This window comes from Typopeltis vanoorti, chromosome 5 (genome assembly GCF_054136105.1).
Source record: "Typopeltis vanoorti isolate ZY-2024b chromosome 5, IOZ_Tvanoo_1.0, whole genome shotgun sequence".
NCBI classification, from domain to species: domain Eukaryota; kingdom Metazoa; phylum Arthropoda; class Arachnida; order Uropygi; family Thelyphonidae; genus Typopeltis; species Typopeltis vanoorti.
In genome coordinates, this window is record NC_143553.1 from 78,317,841 (window position 1) to 78,340,415 (window position 22,575).

General features: G+C 35.6%; 1 protein-coding gene across 2 annotated transcripts; it reads right to left on the minus strand.

Moving 5' to 3' along the window:
- On the minus strand, positions 1-22,531 carry LOC150106565 (uncharacterized). 2 transcript variants are annotated; one of them, XM_090392538.1, is made up of 5 exons: positions 22,395-22,471; positions 19,608-19,832; positions 13,455-14,075; positions 9,134-9,753; positions 1-181 (listed from the first exon to the last, which is right to left on the minus strand). In XM_090392538.1, exons 2-5 carry the CDS (start codon positions 19,673-19,675, stop codon positions 144-146), a joined length of 1,347 nt encoding a protein of 448 aa, XP_090248664.1. In that variant the 5' UTR covers positions 19,676-19,832; positions 22,395-22,471; the 3' UTR covers positions 1-143. The 2 variants fall into 2 exon arrangements, with proteins under 2 accessions (XP_090248664.1, XP_090248665.1); XM_090392539.1 differs by lacking the exon at positions 19,608-19,832 and having other exon boundaries at positions 22,395-22,531.
- Between the last annotated feature and the right edge of the window lie 44 nt (positions 22,532-22,575).

Here is a 22,575-nt window from a genome sequence, read left to right on the forward strand (position 1 = left end):
CTCATTCTCTTTGTCCTTGTTTTCCTCTTCCTCCTCCTTCGTTTCATCTTCTTGAAGTCCTTTTTTATGATGAAGCAGATAGTCTTTACTATAGACGAAGATGAAAGGCTTAATTGTTATTTTACTTGGAAGAATTGATTCATTTATTTCGGTGTTGCTTTCTGCCGTTTGGAAAGAATATCTGCAAAAAAAATAAAAATAAATAAATAAATAAAAAATATATATATAATAAACACTAATAAAATAGAAAAAATCATTAACCTACTCACTTTATATTTGTACTCTATGCCTATAACGTTTTGTGAGTGGAAATCACACAAAAAAGGAATACAGCAGATTAGTAATATAAAAGACAAATATTTATCCTTTGTGAAGAATATGTAAGAGTTTACAATATAGTTATTATCACATTGATCATATAAGTATATCAGTATACGAATAACTTAATTCCTTGGAAGAAATAAAGTGATTTAATGTAATAGAATTATAGTGAAATCACAATGACTTTGCCTATCTACCTATTGTTCTACTTGGTTTATGAACCAAACTCGGCTATGAACCAAAATTTTGAAATCGTATTTCTCAAGGGAGGAAACCTATTTCGGCATTAAACTTGCGTGCCACACTTTTAAAATGGAAAAAGATATATTCTAAGCAGAATTCCGATGAATAAAACACTAATTCTTGGTTAAATCGAAGTGCAAACTTTATTGACAGAAGATAATTCATTAGGTTGATGTCATTGAGCTCTTGTGACATTTGCACTGGTACCAAAAGCCACAAGAGCAATGGGTCTCATAAACGTCTGTCTTATTCATGGGATGATGTGGAAGTTTTGAGGATGTAAGAATCGGGAGAATTTATGCAATGATAAAAATAAATAAATAAATAAATAAATAAATTTTAATGTTGTACCGGTGAAGCAACATTTCCACTTTGTAATATTCTCTATGTAAGGTAGCGTGACTGCATTCTTAAAATCTTGTTTACCTAAGGAAATAGTCGGCGGCGTAGTAAAAATTTTGTTGATCCTCTTGGGTTCATACCCATTGAGGGAGAGGGCACGCTTCAGGTAGCGAGCGCAGTTCTTCATTGCTCTTAATTGAAGTAGTGGACATCTTGTATGCTCTACCTCGTAATGTTTAAATCATGCCTATCTTGTGGCATTTTCTATACAGGGCAGACGGAAAGGTTAGGTGAGATCCTCTGTCTAAACAGGTAAAATACGTCGAAATAAGAAGGCAGCAAAAGTCAGGTTTGGTATCTCATTCATCTAACACCTTTCATTAAGTAGTTCGGCAATAAACAGAAATGTCTTATATTGATCATAACCGTTTTACATGAAAGTTCAGGGGAGCATCTGAAACGCTCAGGATCCCCACAGAATATATCAAAAATCAAGGCTTATTCAACTCCAAGTTTGGTCTTACATAAGAAATCTAACTACCGCTCACCTAGAATACGACACGGCTAAGCTTCAGAATGTGCTTTGTTCCAACACGTTCATAGTAATTATTCAAATTAAGGGGATATTAAATCCCACATTGTTTTAAAACCGAATAAGAAACTCAAAGATTGGAATCAGAAAGTTTCATGCCGAATATAGTAAACTATAAAGTATCGGCGAATAGCGAAGAATAGCGAAGTTCAGATCGCTATTCTTAGGTATTTTCCATAATGTAAAAACACATTTCCTAGGAAATGTATGCTGTTATTACATTATGGTGGGAAGTCACTACCCAGACCGATTTCAGCCTTTTTTTGAGGTTTCATCAGTGAGTAGCTAGACCAAAGATACCAAAGGGTATAGCGAAAAGAACTTATATACTCTGCTATACGAGTTGTCAAACAGGTGCAACCATTAAGTTAATTAAATATAAAGAGTCAATAGGCTTCATTTCGGCGATATAAACATTATTCAAATTAAGGGGATATTAAATCCCACATTGCTTTAATATTTATACTTTATAGTTTATAGTTTTATAGTATTAATTTGGTCTAGCTGATGTCCACCTACCGTCAAGTCCAGCTGCTGTTTTTTTCCTAAGATCGAGAGCCTGAGGATCCTGTGCGAGCCCTGCTGCATGATACCTGCTAGTTAACTTGTTAAGACTAGCAGGTATCATCTTGTTATTTTCCTTGTTTTTCTCCGGTATTTTTTGATCTTGCCGGGTGCCTGTCTGTAGGAGATTTCTACAGACGGGGAACGCTTGGCGTTTTACTCTTCCCCGGAAGGCCCACTGGTTCCTTCCTTTTTTTCGGGAAATTATAACAAGGGTATTCTTAATTTTTCTAATATGACTTCCTTCTTACCTAGAGTGAAAACCCTCGGTTTTGAGGTAAACTCGAACATCGAAAAGCGGGCGTTCGCGAAAACTTTAATAGATACTGTAGGGATTAATAATATATTCGGATTTACCACATACGGGGGAGGAAGGTTCCAAGTCGTTGTTAAAGATGAAGCAACGAGAGCAAAACTCTATTTAGGAGTTCAATGCCAAGGACAAATATACCACGCTACTATAGTAGGAAGTATGTTAAAAACGTAATATAACCCCTGTCTCCGCAATACCTACAGAAAACCCTGCGATGGCAGAGCAAGAAGCAGCTCCATCCGTACAGCCACCACCTGACACGATGTTGACAGCAGATCCCAAAGTGTTTAAACAAACCACACCAAGAAAAAACAGAAAAGAAGAAGCGTTCCGCAAAGGTAGAAACCCCTACTAGTAAAACAGAAACAAGAGAAGAAAAAATGAACGCAAACAGTGCCGCAAAACGCACGATAGACTCAGACACGGAAGAAAAAAGGAAGAAAAAAAAATAAAAGCCAGCAGTCCAAATCGAGCAGAAAATAATAGTGAAACCCTAACACCAGCAGACGAAAATTTAACAACAATGGAGGAACCAGGGGAACTGGAATCTCAGATCTCCGGTAAAGACGATTCTGACGTTGATATGAAATTCTAGGATGGCAACATGGAGGATAGAAATACAACTCCCCCCCCCTACCCCAGAATTCAGAAAGTTCGTAAAAGAAGTAACACCCCCCCCCACACACACCAAACTTTAAAATGAACCAAAGTTTAAAAATTGCAACAATAAACATAAGCGGTCTGCGCAATCCTCAGGCGCCAAGCGCTGTCTGGAGACTGATGCTAATGCATAATATCAACATTTTATTCTTACAAGAAACCCACTTTGACAAACACTGGGACGTAGAGAACTTTTCGAGAAGCTACCCGGTCACCAGTTGCTTCGGGGAAGCTCACTCGCGAGGGGTGGGGATACTAATTTTTCCCCCAATCGCGGGGGGTTCTTCAATGTCCAGAAAGAAGCTATAGGATGTCTATTGTCTGTGGACTGGAAGTACGGTGGCCGTAACACCCGGTTTGTGGCTGTCTACGCCCCGAATAGGCCCCATCAACGAAACGGTTTCTTTGCCGCACTGGAAAACTATTTTCTAGTTGCGCAACACCTTATCGTGGCGGTCGACTGGAACTGTATAGAAGATGCACGATATGACAAAATAGGCGGAAACGCTAATAACGGAACTGGCAGGTTTGCAGCACTCAAACGTTGCTGCGAAAACTTCGACCTTGTTGATATCTGGAGACGGAAGAATCCACTAAAAGTCGGAACGTGGTGCTGTAGTCAGATATCAACAAGGCTCGACAGGTTTCATATATCCCAGTTTTTAAAACCACATGTTCTTGGGGTACGTCATGTCGCTGTGAGAGGTCTGCTAACAGACCACAAAATGGTCCTATTAAAAATAAGGATACCAGAAATGATAGAAACAGCTAGAGGTCCTTGGAGGCTCCCTCCCAATTTCCCTAATCCTTTCAGCGATAAGCTACAGAACCTCTGTAACGAATGGAGAGACACCAACTGGGACTGGGAAACCTGGCTACAGTTCAAGTTGCAGGCAAGGGACTTCTTTCAGCGGTGTGGACGTGAAAGGGCACACCAACAGAGACAACGTCTGAGGGATCTCTATAGGGAGCTCGGAGGCTACTGCACCAGCGAGCGGAGAGGAATTCCCTGTAGCGATGTTATCCGACAGGTAGAAATCGAGCTACAGCAAGAGCGGCAGAGTAGAGTCGAGGACCTCGATTTTCGAGCGATACTCTATCTCAGATCTTTAGAAACACCTTCCGCCGCTTTCTACAATCAACAACGGGTGGCGGCAAATGACGAGCGAACAGTTTACAAAATCCAAGAGAATGGCAAACTGATAAAATCAACCCCTGAAATACTTCGCATTTTCCATCAGCAGTACCTTGGCGCTTTATCTGATCAGCAGAGCGCAGATGTTTTCGATGAGTGGGACATCACACGTCTTCCCGAGCATCTTACCGCTCTGCATGAAAGGCCGATAACTGCTGAGGAAATAAAAAAGGCTTGCAAAACAATGAAGGCAAGAAAAACCCCAGGGTTAGATGGGTTAGGGATAGAATTCTACCGATCTATCTGGGACTACGCACTACCAGTTTTAGTAAAAATATTTAACGAATTCCTCACTTCGGGAAATATCCCCGAGGAATTCGTTAAAAGCTACACAATTTTATCCCAAAGAAAGATCGAGATCGCACCTTGGCAGATAGCTGGCGACCGATCTCCCTAACTAATTCGGATTACAAAATATTTGCAAAAATTATCTGCAGCCGCATCAAATGCGGTATAGAAAAAATCATAACAAGCACCTAGGTTTACGGAATACCGAGTAGATCGATGGAATTAAATCTATTTTTCTTAAGAGATCTAATCCGTCTGGCCAAAAATTAAATATTACCCTTTGGCACTTCTCTCTACGGATCTGGAAATGGCATTCGACAGCGTCAGACCCACGTACTTGCACGACATCCTTCAGGAAATAGGTGTGGGCTCGAGGCTTAGGCAAACAATCAAAAACATCTACGCAAAGGCCTCTACCCAAATAGCTATCAACGGGTTCCTCTCGGAACTAGTTTCTATTAAAAAGGGGTAAGACAGGGCTGCCCACTAAGCCCTCTCCTCTTCTCACTGGCGTTAGAACCCCTCATAAGAAGAATAGATAGATAACGCCCTTGCAGTTAGAGGAATACCGTTACCTCTAGTCTCCAGACAGAGCAAAATTGTAGCATATGCCGACGATGTAGTGGCGACGCTCAGCGACTCTGAGTCCATCTACATTTATTTTGGCATTTTGCAAAAATTCAGCATGGCCAGTGGTCTTTGCGTTAATACTTCAAAGACCAAAATTAAAATTTTTGGAAATTTCCATAGAAATAACTTTCCTTGTGGTTTAGTCCCGCAAACTCAGCTCCTAGCAGTACTAGGCGTCCCATTCACGGCGAGCCCGATACTGCCTGTTAAGAAATTGCGGGAAGAGTGCGAAAATAAAATAAAACCTTTTAAACCCAATTATTTCTCCTTCTACGGAAGAACAGTAATCATAAAAACAGTAATAATCCCCATGCTAATGCATACAATAAATATAACTGATATTTAAAAAAAAGCCAAGAAGATCAACTTTACAAAATACTAATAGATTTTTTTTGGAACGGAAGAAAGCATGAGGTTAAAAAAGAATATCTAAAACTCAAAACCAATCAAGGGGATTTCTCACTTCCGAAATTAAACTGCCTATTCTATGCAAACACTCTCAAAACCATAGGGAAGGCCTTAAAATCTAACCATATTTCAGGATCCCTAATTAAATACTTTCTAGGGCATTTTCTCCCCTACTTCGGGACCACGGGACATGCTGATCCCAGCGCAGAGGTTGTGCCAGAATGGTATTATCCACTATGCCAACAGCTTAAAAAATTTAAAACCGAAGGGATGGAAATTCTAAAATTAAAGCGACAAGCAAGATATTGGGAGTTCTTTCGACTTTTCTGATGTGATACGCCAAATATAGAAACTAACATGGAAACGCTATTTCAAAAATAGCTGGGGACAGCCATTTCACCGGGATCTGGCATGGCGAATAGCTTATGGTCAGCTACCGGTGAAACTGGTTATGTCCCGATACAATTCAAGACCGTGCGACCCCTTCTGCGACGTCTGCCAGAGCATTGAAACGGTGGGACATTTCTTTTACTTGTGCCCCCCCCCCCCCCCCCGCGCATTACTGGGAATCCAGCCGCTTACACTAGAGGAGGTCTTGTACCTGCAATTTTCCCCACCAGTCAAGAAAATTCAGAAATTTACAATTTTTCTCATCAATGTAATCAAGTATCACATCTGGAAAGTGCGGGAAAAAGTCCCAAATCAGCGACGAAAACACTATACAAGCCAGAATACTCAGCGGGATCTATTTCTACCTACCTAGGTTTTTCGCACAAGAAAGACATATACTAGGGGATGGGAGGTTTGTAAATAAATGGTGCAAACCTCCTATCCTCTGTGTCCTGAGACAGGGCTTAATCATACCGTGTATTTTCCTTTAAAAAGTAATATCTGTTTTTTTTTTCTTTCTCTTACGAGTTTTTTTCTCTTCACGAGTTCTTACAGTTCATATAGGAGGGGGCAGATCTGAAAACCCGGGCTGCGAAGGCTTACAGCGAGGCGGTGCTGCTCCTTGTGAGCGGCATCTCTCGGGCCAGATTCTTCCCCCAAATCTTGCTTTTCCCGTGGTGTAAGGTTGGCCAGTTCTTTTACTGCTTCTTAAAAAAAAAAAAAAAAAACCGCTCATAACTTTCAGGCTCTAATTCACGCAGAAATGCTTTCATTCCCGCAGTAATTTTACTTTTTGACTCCCGTAGTGTTAAGTGTTCTTTTTTTTTTTTTTCGGAAAAAAAAAAAAAAAAAAAATCCGGCTCAAGTTTTATATTAAAACAGGTGTTAGGAGGTGACCTCCATAGACACCTGGTCAGTTAAATTGTTAATTTAAAAGTATTTTACGAGCGCATATAAGAAAAGTTTATTTTAGAACAGGTGTAAGGAGATGATGTTTTACAGACCTTTTAGCCACAACCTCTGGGTTATACAGCTAAACGGTTTGACGGAGGCCTCTTTTTACCTACTACTATCCTAATCTACCTTTCTTTAACCGCCCCTATTACTACCTGCTGACCCTCAGCAATCTTTATACTCCAAAGGCCGATGATGAAAGACATTAACTCCCATTCTAGCTACTCACTGATGAAGCCTCAAAAAAGGCTGAAACCGGTTTGGGTAGTGACCTTCCACCAAGCAACGAGTTGTCCGAGATTGTACTGCGTACTAGAGTCACTTGCATTAGCTCACGCTAGTAATTCGCAGATACTTTATAGTTTACTATATTCGGCATGAAACTCTGATTCCAATCTTTGAGTTTCTTATTCGGTTTTAAAACAATGTGGGATTTAATATCCCTTTAATTTGAATAATGTTTATATCGCCGAAATGAAGCCTATTGGCTCTTTATATTTAAATAACATACATAGTAATTAATTTAGCATTTTTTATTCTAGTTACTGATTTGTATGTATCAGCAATTGTGAAGTACTGATAGAATCTCATCCTATTCTACTCTATTCCCTCAGCCTTATGGCTAGTGGGGATTGCTATATGCTACATTACTAGAGATATGATTATGAGCAAGGTGGTTTCTTATTGTCCTCCTTGCCATAATATATTTTATGGCTGTAGCCATATGTGTTCACGGGACAGGTTTGCATGTTTTGAGGGATGAAAAACCAGAGTTAGCAGGAAAAAACCCTTCCACCTCCATATGACACCGGCCAACTCACCTTTAGTTCAAAAAATTGTGTTCCTCACGTCATTAACGGGAATCGAACTCAGGTCTTTCCTACCAAATCGTCTATACCGACTCAGCTACGAAGGCTCCATTGAAGGTAGGGGAAGTTAAAAATAAATATCGCATTGTAAGTGCGATGCTATCAGTAAACATACATTTACTGAGCTACAGAGGCTCTAATAATCTAATGCATGCAATTAATCATTTAAATTAAACATTAAAAACACTAAATTAAACATCTAATACATGCAATTAATTGTTTCTAGTCTTTTATATTTTTGTATTAATTTGAATAATATTTGTATAACACACAAACAAATTAACCCTTTAGAAATCACACAAATTGTGGACAGTACATGGCCTTAATGCAGATGATGATGGTGGTGGTAGAGGTTCGGTGTAGTTGGTAGATGGAGTGGTGCAGATGGAGAGTTAGGGAGTAGGTGTCCTCCCTCGATGAATCTTCGGACTCTTTGGAGGTGTTACGGAATAATAAAATAACATTTGCTGGTATCCCTGATGATGACTTACGAAACTGCAAACCTTGTAGGATTATATTTGTTTATTTTATTAAACTCGTTAATAATCTGAAAACATGTGGTCTCAATACCAGAAGTTATCTAACTGCTAAACCAGAGAAATTTACGGATTCATCTTAAGTAAATTAATGCCTAAACCTTAATACATCATGTTTCAAATAATATATTGATTACAAGACAAATTACATCCATCATTTACGTCATAATAAAATATATAATATTTTACAACGCTTTCCTCGGTTGTTTATTAGTGCATATCCGTTTGTGAAAATCAGTGCACTTTTAGGTGTTGGCTTACAAATTCACTCACAATGTCAATTGTTGTAATTGGAACAGTGAGAGAAAATCTTGTGTAAAATTGCACAGACAAGCGTTTAAATTTATTAGCTTCTAAAACTACAAATATTATCCATACGGGTAATATTTGTAATCCAGGCAAATAAAATATATATGAAAGAAATTTGTGCTTAATTTGACGTAGAAAAATGATATTCAAAGCAATCCTGTTTACAAATTGAAATTAAGGGTGTCATTATTTTTTTAAACCATCGCTTTAACGTTAAGTTAACAATAACAAGGAATAGTGTTTTGTTTGACTGCTGTTCAGCAAAATGCTATTCAGTTATTTTCGCAGCTAAGTTATATTCTGTATTCGATTAATTTTTACTTAATGATATACTGACCGACATTCTTAGTTAAAATTGTTTAATTTAAATCCGTAACATAATTTTATTCCCTCTTAAAAATCTACTTGAGGGTTCATTTAAAGAAAATTTAATCGGAGTTATTTTACAGCGTAGACATACATTATGAAATTTATAAAACTGTTATTTTATTTTTCTTTATAAATTTATTTTATCCATACCGTACAGGTTTCCATCTGTTTTGCTCATCTCGCTCATGAAAGGAACCATCTGGATCACTTCTGTATATCGATATGCCTTTGTATCCATACACTGCAAATTCCCGTTTGCAGGTGGCAATGTCGGTTTTATAATACATAGATCTTCGGTAGTCAACCACTGACCAGAGAAGATCAGCCAAACGTCGTACGTCATGCGTGTTCGTGTAGTCCTGAGTAAAACATAGGATAATCCGATTGTGGGATCGACTGAAGTTTCGTCGTTCATTGCAGTGGAACATGCAGCATTCCACATATCGTTATCTTTTACAAGTTTCACTATTTTGAACCAGCATCGGTCAAGGGCTGTTAGACCGTTTTTATCTATTTCCAATTTATTTAAAAAAATCATCCACTTTCCTGAGGTAACGTCCTCCAAATCCTCATCAGTGTATTTCACTTCTTTTCCCTCTTCTTCCTCTTCTTGCTCCTCCTCCTGTTCCTTGTGTTCCTGTCGACCTTTAACTTTATGCCAGAGCCTGTAATCTTTACTATGTACCGTGATAAAAGTCTTAGTTGTAATTCGGCTTGGGATCATTATATCATTTCTAACCCTCTTGTTTTCTGTAATGTGGGAAGAACAACTGCAAAAGAAACATCAGCAGATTAATTTTCTAAAAGACAGTTGTTTGTGTTTTGTAAAGAATGTGTAGCATTTTAAAATAACGTTGTCATCAAAAGCATTATATAAATTCAATCAAAAGTAACTTAAATTAAAACCTCTTATTAAAAAAGTAAAACTTACTAATTTCACAAGAGAATTAATTATCATTATTTTCTCTATACCTCTGTAGTATATTTGCTTTGGATTCATCCAAGAGAAAGCAAAGGCAGTCAAGAAAAAACACATTAAAACTAATGTATAACTTTTCGTTTTAATGAGATGCCATAGATTAAAAAACTGAAACGAATAACATTTCACAACAATTATTACATGATGAAGAACTCCAGATTTTGCATAATTTGAAACAACTGAGTTTGCACAATCTGCATTCATTTGCATCATACAACAGTATAAAGCCTCACCTGCTACTATTATCGCGTAATTAATCTGAGTGCAATGGCAACGAGTAAAAGATGAGGCGTGAGTGGATTATTCTATATAAGTATTAGCATAAATTTTGATTATTATCTTACAAAGGTATTGTGTAATCTCCAGATAAAATAAGGAATGCATAATATAAAGTAGAAACCTGGAAGGGAAGGATTCTTAAGATATATAAGAAAACGAAGGTGACCACTCCAATTGATTATCGCTATAAAATCGTAATCCTGTGTTAAATGTTAAAACATCAATGAAAAGTTCATGCTACTCTCTAGACCTAGCTAGTAGCGCTAATTAGATCAGTTGAATAACAATAGTTTCAAAACGTATTGCTCTGGGAGGGGTTATTTTGCCTAAAACATGCGTGATGCACTTTCACAGTATGCAAAGAAATATGCTAAGTGGAATTCCGATCAACGAAACATTAATTCCTTCGTCTTAGTGATTCGAATTGTAACATGTACTTCAAACAGAACTCAGTAAGTTCACTTTGTAGACCTATAAGGATCTTCAACAAGGAAGTAATCCCCCACCCCCCAATTTCCCAAATGGGTTTATTTCGTTCAAAGTTGTTGATCGAATTAAAGGGGTTGGTTGACTAAATTTTCCTCAAGAATCACTTATCTTCAACACTTATCTTAAACAATAATGTTACTCTCAATGGTTAGTAATGGTAATTTAAGCTCGCGGTGCTGAAACGTGTGGTTTCCACCCAGAAATATTTACTAGTAACCAATAGTTAATTTTGTAACTTGTTTGAGCTAAATATATATATTTGCCATTTTTATCAATTTTATATCTTTAGTTTTCAAATTTTTATCCATTTTTTACACAGTGTGAACACCCTGCTCTAAGACCTGGTGTGAAACTGCTATCCCTTAGCAGGGATAGCAGTTTCACACCAGGCGATAATATTCACCTACCATATAAAGACAATCACAAACATCCATGTCCACGGCGGGATTCGTATCGGCGATCTGTTGGTTGGATAGGGGATACGCTTACCACTTGACCAACCAGCCCCGCAAGTTAACACAAATACATTTGGTTTGAATAATTATGTTCTTTTATGTACAGAATTTTTTTTTTTTTTTCAATTTCGTTCACTACCTGTTGTTTTGTATAATAACTCGAATTTAGAGGAAAACCTGATATTATGGTTTAATTCATCTCTTTTAGCACAGTTGTATTTACTTGATTTAAAAAATTACATTACATTTTACTTAACTGTTTTGTAACACGAAAATTTGAAATAACGTGAATTCAACATGAACATGCATTCAACATGCAACATGAATTCAGCGTGCTATAAACATTTTGCCTCATTAGAGGGGGATTATGCTCCACATCAAGAAACCCATTCAAGATCATAATAAAAATAATAATAAAAAAAAACTAAATTAAAATAGTAACAAGAAAACGAAACATAAGATATCTCTCGTTAGATAACAGTCATCCTACATACATATACAAATCCGTAGTGCGGTCGATAGCACACTCCGCTATTTGTCCTTCGCTTAAGAAATATCTGCGTTGAAAACCGACTAGGAGTAGGATTTATAAGTTCATTCACCTGAATGCAAATTAGTCTGTTGCATACGGATATGGAAGGACTTTCTCGGAAAGTCGAATTTTACATTAAACAAAACACACGATTAATGTAAAATATTATATTCATAACGTTAGATGATACAACCATAATTCAAACAATTTCAAATCATTTTAGAAACTACTATTTGAACGCGTAAAAACATCAAAAAAAAAAAAGAAGACAGCACAAATCAGGACGGCATCCCATGCAACTGTAAACTACTACAGGTTATCGAGTAGTTTGGCAATAAACAAAAACGCTTCATATTGACCATAGATGTTTCACAAGAAAGTTCTAGGAAGCATGTGAAATGCTAAGGATTTCCACACAATGTACCAACATCAGGTTTAGTCTGTTTTCGTTAACAATTTCACTGCCACGAATACAGTACGCGTGATGCTACAGAACGTGAACAGCAAGTAGCATTCTACCAACAAGCACACAGAGATTCATTTAACGTTTTTATTCTGGTTACTTATTTGTGTGTACTAATTGTGAAGGTCTGATAACATCTTATATGTGTAAGTAGTTGTTTATAGGTTTGTAGTTTTATAGGTTTATATTTGTTTATTTTATTAAACTGGTTAATCATTTAGAAACATAAACATATTGTCTCAATACCGGCAGATGTATACAAATGGCTTAACCAGAGAAAATCAACGTAAAGTAGATTAAAGCCTAAAACCTAATATCGTTCGCCCACAGTTTGTAGATCTCTGCTTGGTGTCTTGCCAAGAATAATCGATTCATGCTGAAGGGGAGAAAGAAAGTACGTACGAATTGAACGCCAACACGCGAAATCGTGTGCTTCATAGGTACAATTTTTAAACTGTTATACAAGCAACATAGTTACCTACAATTATCATAAAAGAGAATTTTCCTACGTGTAATAATAAACAACTCATCCCACAATACAGACTGATTACCCTATTATCGGAATGGATTCTCCTCCTGTTGACATGCGCAGAAGTTTCGAAGGGTTTCGAATCTGTGGGCGTACTATACACCATATTTAAAATAATATGTTAACTATAAGACAAAATAAATTGGTCCTAACTGGAATAGTAACTGAGAGAAAACTTGCATAAAATAACAAAGATAAGAGTTTAAATATATTAGCTTCTAAAACAACAAATATTTCCCTTCTGGATAATATGTTTTATTTACGGAAGTAAAATTTAAAACACAGTGATGTATGATAAATTTGATGTCGAAAATAATATTCAAAGTAATCTTGTTTATAATTTGAAATTGAAGCTGTTATTTATTTATTTATTTATTTTTAGCTCTCACTTTCACGTTATGTTAACAATAGCGGAATAGTGTTTTGATGAACTGCGGTTCAGCAAAATACTATTCGGCTATTTTAACAGCAAAGTAATATTTTGTATTTCATGAATTTTTCAAATTAAATCCATGACATCATTTTGTTTTCTCTTAAAAATCTTCTTTAGTGATTCATTTTAAAGAAAATTTAATCGGAATTAGGTTTGGGCTTGGGCATACATTATGAAATTTATAAAACTGTTATTTTTTTCTCTAAAACCAGTTTTTTTATTTCAGTTTAAAACACAACGAATGTTGCTTTCTATCTTGCATATAACATATTATTCTATAACGTTTTTATTTATTTTAATTTTAATCAGTACCTTAAAAGTTTCCATTTGTTTTGTTCATCTCGCTCATAAAAGGAACCATCTAGATCACTCTTGTATGTCGATATGTTCCTGAAATCATACACGCTGAATGGAAGTTTAGGGATGGCAACTGTGGTTGTGTAATACATGGAATTTCGGTAAGGAACCACTAACCAGAGGAGATCAGACAAACGCCGCACGTCATCTGTGTTCGTGTAGTCCCGAGTGAAACATAGGATAACTCCGTTTGTGGGATTGGTTAGAGTTTCGTTGTTTATTGCAGTAGAACATTTTGCATACCACATGACGTTAACGCTTACAAGTTTCACTATTTTGAACCAGCATCGGTCGAGGGCTGTTAGATCGTCTTTATCCTTTATCGTTTTATTCAAAAAAAGCATCCACTTTCCTTCGGTAATGTCCTCTAAATCCTGGTGGACACATTCGACTTCTTTTTCTTTTCTTTTCCCTTCTTGCTCCACCACCTGTTCCCTATCTTCCTGTTGATTTTTAGCTTTATGCCAGAGCATATAATCTTTACTATATACCTGTATAAAAGTCTCAGTTGCAATTCTACTCGGGATCATTAAATCACTTATTCCGGTGTTGTTTTCTGCCATGTGGAAAGAATAACTGCAAAAGGAATATCAGCAAATTAATTTCCTAAAAGACAATTGTTTCTCCTATGTAAAAAATATTTAGTAGTTTAAAACAAAATTGTCATCAAAATAGTTATACAAATTCAATCAAAATGAACGTAATTATTAGAAAAGATAAAGTTATTAATTTTACAAGAGAAAGATTTATAATTATTTTCTCTGTTTTCTCTAATATTATTCGCTTTGGATTCACCCAAAGGAAAGCAAAGGCAGTCTAGAAAAAACACATTAAAACCAGTTTGTAAATTTTCGTTTTAATGGGAAGCAAAATATTAAAAATTGAAACGAATAACATCTGATAACAGTTATCACGTGGTGCAACATTCCATCAACAACTGAGTTTGCCTCATCTAGAGCAGCGTTTATCAATCTTTCTAAACTCAAGGACCAGTAAACTGCCTAAAAAACTTCTACGGACCACTAATTATGTAATTTTATGTAATTTAAGGTAAGCAATTCAAAGTGTATCATCATTGAACGAATTTTTAATTTTTATTAAATAAATAAATAATATGATATAATAATGTTACTACTTACGAGTACTTTTAATGAGATAGTTGAGTTTCTCGGGCCTCTGCAGAGTTGCTGGATGTCTGGCTCAATATTGGTCAACTTTTCGGCACACGTACTAAGAGGATTTCTGTATTTTGTTTTTATTTGAAGAAGCGATGAAAATCCTTTCTCGCCCTTGGAAGGCCAGCGAATTTCAGAATGAAGCAAAAATTGTATATATTCACTGCCCATTTCATCGCAGAGTACTGAAAATAACCTGTTATTTAACAGTCGAGCCTAAATAAAAATTGACTAGCTTTACAGCGTTGTGTAGTACACTTTTAAATTCTGGTGACATTCCTTTGAAGGCTAACGTTTCCCTATGTATGAAACAATGTACCCAATGCATAACCGCAGCTACTTCCTTGATCTTATAAATAACCCCACTATGCCTGCCTGTAATGGCTGAGCGCCAACCGAACAGAAGCCCATAATTTTTTTCCACTGGATCCCTTTGTGTATTATGTAATTATTTCGAATGTGAAATATTTCCTATTCAGTTGTTCGGGATGACAGAGTTCTACAAAACAGAAAATTGTCATAATTATAGTCGATGTTTTTTTTTTTTTAAGTATCCATTTTATTTCAATAACTTTTACTTATTCTATTTTATTTATTTTTTGTTTCTTTGGACACAACCACCTTACTGGCCATTATGGATCAAATACGCATCCTCACACGTTTTGTATCCATAATATACAGTATTTCAATGTAATATCAATGGTATTACAATTTTAATATGCACTTCGCATCCATGGTAACTTGGACGTATATATACGTCCTGGCCGGTAGCGTGGTTTTAAGAAATATATATTTATTTACTTAATTTAAGTCTGCTTGCGGACCACCTATCCCATCGTCTCGGACCACAGGTTGAGAAATACTGACCAATAGGAACAATTGCTCATATAACAATATAAAATCTCAGCTGCTACGATTAACGCGAAATTAATCTGCGTTCAATTGCAGCGAATAAAAGGTGAGGCTGATTATTCTTTATAGATATTAGCATAAATGTGGATAACTATCTTTCAAAGGTATTTTATAATCTCCAGATAAAATGTGGAATGGATGATTCAAAGTAGGTACCTGGAAGTGAAGGATTATTGCGGTATCTAAGAAAAGAAAAGTCACTACTTCAATTATCGCTATAAAATTGTAATCGCGTGTTAAATGTTAAAATATCATTGAAAAGTTGTTGCTACTCTCTAGATATAAGAAGTAGCGCTAAATATATCTGTTAGTGAATAATAGTTTCAAAACGTGTCGTCCTAAGGGAGGGGAGTACGTTCCTAAAACATGCGTGATGCAATTTCAAAATACGCAAAGAAATATGCTAAGTGTGATTCCGATCAATGAAACATTAATTCCTTCGTTTTAGTGATTCGAGGCGTGACCTGTACCTCAAAGAGAACCCAATAAGTTCATTTTGTAGACCTATAAGGATCTTGAACAAGGTAATAATCTTTTTTTTCCTTTCTTCCCAAGTGGTTTCATTTCGTTTAAAATTACTTAGCAAACAACGAACAATACTTCTCTTAGGATTATCGTATTCTTATACCTGAATGTTACTGTCAATGTTCAGTAGTGGTAATGTAAATTAGCAGTATTGAAACGTGTGGTTCCCACCCACGAATGGTTATTAGAAACCGATAGTACATTTTTACCATGGGTGGGCTAAACATTATATTTTTACCATTTTTATCAATTTTATATATTTGGTTTGCACATTTTTATCTATTTTTTACATAGTCCGAGACCCTGCTCTAAGACCAAACAGGGAACTGTTTCAAATAAATCAGTCCTCCAATGAACAGGGTAGCCCATTCACACCAGGCGATGAAATTCACTTCCCACCTAAAGACAATCGCAAACATCCATGCTAATGGCCGGATTCGAATCAGCGACGTTGGTTAGAGAACGAATATGCTAACCACTCGGCCAACCAAGCGGGCAGCTTAACACAAATACAAATACAGGCAGCCCTCTGTTTACGACGGTTGAATTTACGCCGATTCACAATAACGCTGAATGCCTGCGCGTCCTTTCTTACTGTAGTGTGATCTGACTGAGAAACGACGTTAGCAAGCACTCTAGTGTTTGAGTGTTTACCGAGCTACTACGACGTACAGTATATGTATTAAACCTAGTTTTACGGTTGAATTTACCTAATTGTTCTATTTATTATTATTTTTTTTTTTTTACGTACATACGTATTTAAATTGACAAAGTAGGTAATTACATATTATGTCTGATAAAAGACGTGCTGAAAAGTTAGCAGAACTTGGTGTTAAGAAGGCGCGGAAATCAACACACTTGAAAAGAAGATGGAGGTGATTTGAAGAATGGAACCTGGGCAGACACGTACCAATGTCTGTCGAAGTATGAACTTACCTCCATCGACTGTTACTACAATTATGAAAAATGCAGATAGAATAAAACAGTCTTCGCAACAATCTACGGCAGTACTAAGGTGTAAATGCAAAACATGTAAGTTATAGCAGGGGTAAACTTCATGAAAAAATGGAAAAATTATTAACTTTATGGGTGGATGACTTGAATCAGAAAAACATTCTTCTAACGTAGGCTGTTATAACTGAGACAGTAAAAACAATTTTTGAGGATCTTAAAAAGACAGATGCAGGCGAAGAATCATTTTTAGGAAGCAAAGGTTGGTTCATGAGATTTAAGTCTCGAAGTAAGTGCCATAGTGTCAAATGTGGTGAGGCTGCAAGTGCAGATGTTGCGGCAGCGGCTGCTTTTCCTAAAGAATTTCAAGACTGTGTAGAACAAGGAAGTTATCCTCATGATATCATTTTTAATGATGATGAGACTAGGCTCTACTGGAAAAAGTTGCCATCACGCACCTTCATTTCCTGTGAATAACGTTCCGCTCCAGGTTTTAAAGCTGCAAAAGATAGACTTACACTTTTGTTGGGTGCAAATGTCTTCGGAACTTTGAAGCTTGAACCAATGTTGGTGTACCATTCACAGACACCACGCGCTTTCAGGGGTCTAAAAGCCATGCTGCCAGTCTATTGGAAATGGAACAAGAACTCTTGGGTTACACAAGAAATTTTAAAGATTGGTATACAAATTATTTTTGTCCTACCGTGGGATTTAATGATATTACAACTGAAGATGTGACAAAAGTCTTAGAGATCCATGATAAACCACTTTCCAATGAAGACTTAAAAGAATTAGCCAAACAATTAAATTAACATCCAAAGGAAGAGAAATCAAACGAAGAAAGTCCTCTGAGAGATATAAAAACTGCCGATTTACAGCGTATCCTTGCAAGCATGGAAACATTGACTGATGAGCTCTGCGAAATGGACAACGATTGGGAACGGAGTGCGAACGTAAAAAAGGGGTGTAATCGCATCTATTCTACCTTACACTGACCTTCTTAAAGAAGAAAAAATAAAATCTAGGCAGGTAACACTGGATACTTTTTTTTATAAAAAATGCAGATGATCCGAAACCAGGAACTTCAACATAGAAATATGTAATATCTTTTCTAAGTTTCATATTTTTATATATAATTTCGTTTTGTTTTCGTTATTAATAATTTTATTTTAACAAATATATATATGTATTATCAAAGCTTTAAATATAATAATGTTACACATACTTCATGTGCATATTTTTTAACTGTGCGTATCATAACTTTGTACCTCCATTAAAATTGAGTTTGTTTTAGGCTGATTCGGTTTACGCCCGTTTTTTTAGGAACAGAAGTGAGGCGTAAACAGAGAGCTGCCTGTATTTTGAATAACTATGTTATTTTATTTATGTACGGAAGATTTTTTTTTCACTTTCATTCACTACCTGCTATTTTGTAGAATAACTCGAATTACGAGCAAACTTGTAAAGTCACGGTTTAGTCTATCTCTCTCTCTTCATCATTCCGCTTAGCAATGTTGTAATTAATGTTTGTTTTTTTAAAAAAAAAAAACTTACATTAGACTTTACATAAACTTTGCGTAACATGAAAATTGAAATAACATGAATTCAACAACAACATGCATTCAACATGAAATTAATACTAAATTAAAATTATATCAAATGCAAGAAAATATAAAATGTGCGGTATAAGATAGCAATCGTCCTTTATATATATATATATATATATATATATATATATATATATATATATATATATATATATATATATATATATATATATATATATATATATATATATATATATATATATATATATATATATATATATATATATGCCCATCCGTAGTGCAAGCGCTAACACTTTCCGACATTTGTCCCTCGGTTAACAAATACCTGCGTTCGTATACCTCTGGGAGTAGAATTTTAAGTCGCTTCATCTGAGGGTGAGTTAGTCGTCGGATACATATATGGAAGGATTTTCTCGGAAAGTCGGGTTTTACATTACAAAGAATAAATAAACAACCGGTGAAAAGAGCACACACGATTAATACAAAATATCCTATTCGTAACCACTTTAGCTGATTCAACCATTATACACACTATTTGTAACCATATTCGAATCTGATTTTGTTACTCGCTGAAATGCATACAATTGTACAGGGAAAAGCATGGGAGGTATTTAATCTTTGTTTTACATTTGTAATACTAACGATAAATTAAATTTATGCAAATTACGTGTATCTTTTCTCCTCATGGATTGCTACAAAATCTTAGTGAAAATTCTCTAAATGACCTGAACAATTATCTATCGGGAGATTATGCTGAACAAGGAGTAATTAAAAAGGTATAGTTCCTCCTCACCTCAATGCTTTCCCAACGCTTTCTCCGTGAGAGAGAGAGTAGACGGAATCTCCAAATGAAATCAAAAATCAATCTTCTTATAATGGTTCAACAATTTTCGCGGAATAACAAAGGGACACAATTTGTGGGCAGAGAAAGAAAATATGCTGCAGTCATTCATAAAACTGAGAGAACAAATGATTACCTGAAATATCTTTCAAGGAAAAAATTTAGAAGATATTCGTTTCCACTTTTCCCGAAGTGTGGATACATTTATAATGGATGATGGATGACAGACTCCGGAGAGTTGACACCAAAAACAATGAAATAGGACATCATAAGCATGTCAAAAACACGGAGAACCTCGTAACTGATAATAGACTTAAAGAGTAGTAACTTTTCCGGACCAATGCTACAATCAAAGACAATTCTATTGCAAAAGAAAAATCATAAATCAGATATAAGCAACCTAATAGTAGTCAGTCTTAATTTACATAACTAAGAGTTCTTTAAACATATTCTCAAGATAACTAGGGGCACACTAGCCACATGGACAACAACAAAAAAAGATTTAGGCAACGAATTTCTACAACATGTAATTTTAAGAACAGTCAAACTATTAAAAAATATAATAAATCAGTTATCATCATTTTTATCGATCACTACAAGATATTTAATACCATAGTACATGCTTTAGATGCCTTTGTTTACACCTTCATCCACTAGACTAGTGCACTCACTAAAGTGTTAAGTATATCCAACCAATTACTGTTTTCAGCAAACGTCAAGCAGATATTTGATACAATTAAAGTGAAAACATTTTTTCCGTTAGTAAAGGTGTTCAATAAGGTGATCTCCAATAAACCTAGGTCTTTTACAGCTAGACATGAACGCATGCTCAGAAATCTTTATCGAGTCAAGGAGGATATCAGTATTGATTAATAAAACAATCTTAGTTTGCTGGTAATTATTGATGAGAACTTTGACTCTAAATTGTTTATAAATATTACAGGGTTTTTTCCTTGTGTGTTACTGTCAAACATGGTGGTTCTTATTACCGGCGTTGCTGTTTTGAATTAGACGAAATAAGTTTGTCCAGTTTGCCTACGTTATGAAAAGGGAAAACAGAGCTTTCGGGGGAAAAAAGCTTAGATTTGAATCCGGTCTAGGAACGAAGAAACTTTTTCATGGCTTTTGAACTGGAAATGATTTAGCTGATTTCATATGGATGATTTTCGTTTCAGATTTTTTGGAATTTTCGTCTTTCATCCGGAGTTAGCAGACAAAAGACAAAATAAGAGTAACCAATTGGTCAAAAATTAACTGGCTCAACTGATTCAGGCAAAACTCTAAGCAGTGATTAATCTTAGAGCTGCATTTAGTCGGAAAGCATAAATCCATCATGTAACAGCTAGTGACTTCTATTTCATTATCTCTATTTGGATTTTCTAGGAAAACAAACGTTTGGACAGGTGGTTGACGTAGTTATTCTCCATCCAACACCCTGCGGATTTGAATCCAGCGTGGGCATGGATGTTTATGATTTGCTTTAGGTAGCAGACGAATTTCTTCGCCCGATAAGAGACCACCGCCTGAATTGGCTTTGAAAAGTTCCATGTTTAGTCTCTATAGGAGGGTGTCCTGACTATGTAAAAATAAAGCAATATTTAAAGCAATATTTAAAAAAACAAACAAACTGATAATCTGCCATAAGACGAATGTCGCCTGACTATTTAGATCTTCGAGCAACTGGTCCACTATGAACCCAAGAGTATGGTATTGATGATTGTTTAGTATTCTTCTTAGGAAGTAAATGGGAAGACAGGATAAACAGTTAAAAGTATTTATGAAGTAATAAAACAATTGTCATTTGAGTGAACAGAAAAGCAGTGGTTGTTTCGAGTTATGACAAAAGCAGCTAAATCTATATATCCAGTTATTTTTTGCAATGTAAAAATCCGAGTTTCTGGTAAGTGAAAACCCTTTCATTATCTGCACCAGACTGCAGACTGGAAAACTCAACAAAATTTAAGAACATTTGTTATTGTTTTGACGAAGATGAGCTTTTCAGACAAGAGAGTGAAATTCATGAGCCGTAAGATTTTCCTTCTTTGTAGACATTTCAAAATAAGTTTCAAACAAGGATTTTTTGTATAATACCAAAAAAATCATACCTCTCTTACATTCAATAAATATGAAGGCAAGTTTTGAAAATATGTCCACGTTGATAGAAATACACAAAACCAGGAGGAGGAGGAAATTATAAGGTAAAACGAATAATATTGAAATATTTGTGGCTGTTTAATCGTAACTGCATTACTCCTCGGTAGGATAGGAGAATTTATTTAAATCATCATTGCATGTTAAACTGCAACTCACAATCATTTTATTTAAGCTTAGGAAATACACAGACTTCTGTGTCTAACTCCATGATTTCCAAGACTATTTCAGAACATAATCTAAGGAGGTTACGTGTTTGTTAGATCTTAGATTAGTGTATGACGAAATGATAAAGAACTTGATTCAATCAAATAGAACAGAAAACCTTAAAGTCCATGAGAGATATTATTTAAGGCTTTCTGGCAACAACAAAGTTCTTTAAATAATAAGAAATTCGTTGATTAACTCATAATCAAGTACAAGAAGATGGGACCAGAATCCATCCCTCCCACCCTCCTCAAGACTCATTTCCTTCTGTAGTTATCACCACTTCCAAAATCCTTATTCACTAGTGATGTATCTTTAATGGTTATGTAAAACCGATCCTTTGACGTAATAGAATAGAAAAGAACTATTTGTGAGAATTAAGGAAAACATACGATGTTTTCATTATTTATTCATAAAGAATACAAAGAATATCCTTTACAGAAGAAGCAGGGTTTTTTTTCATCTTTTTTTCTAATATTTTACAATAGAATTGCTTATAATACATGTTTAATATAACCTCCATGATTTCCTTAAAGTACAATTAGGAATATTCTGGTCGACTTACCTGACAAGGAACTGAAAACGATTATATACAGGTTAGTCTCATCTAATGTTCACAAGTAAAATGAGTTCACTTCAAAATCAACAGCCCACTGCCTCACAATTAAATTAAAAGAGACAGGATTCAAGTAATAAACTAACGTGATGACGCAGGCAGGAACAATTTATGTAGTCAGTTCAAAATC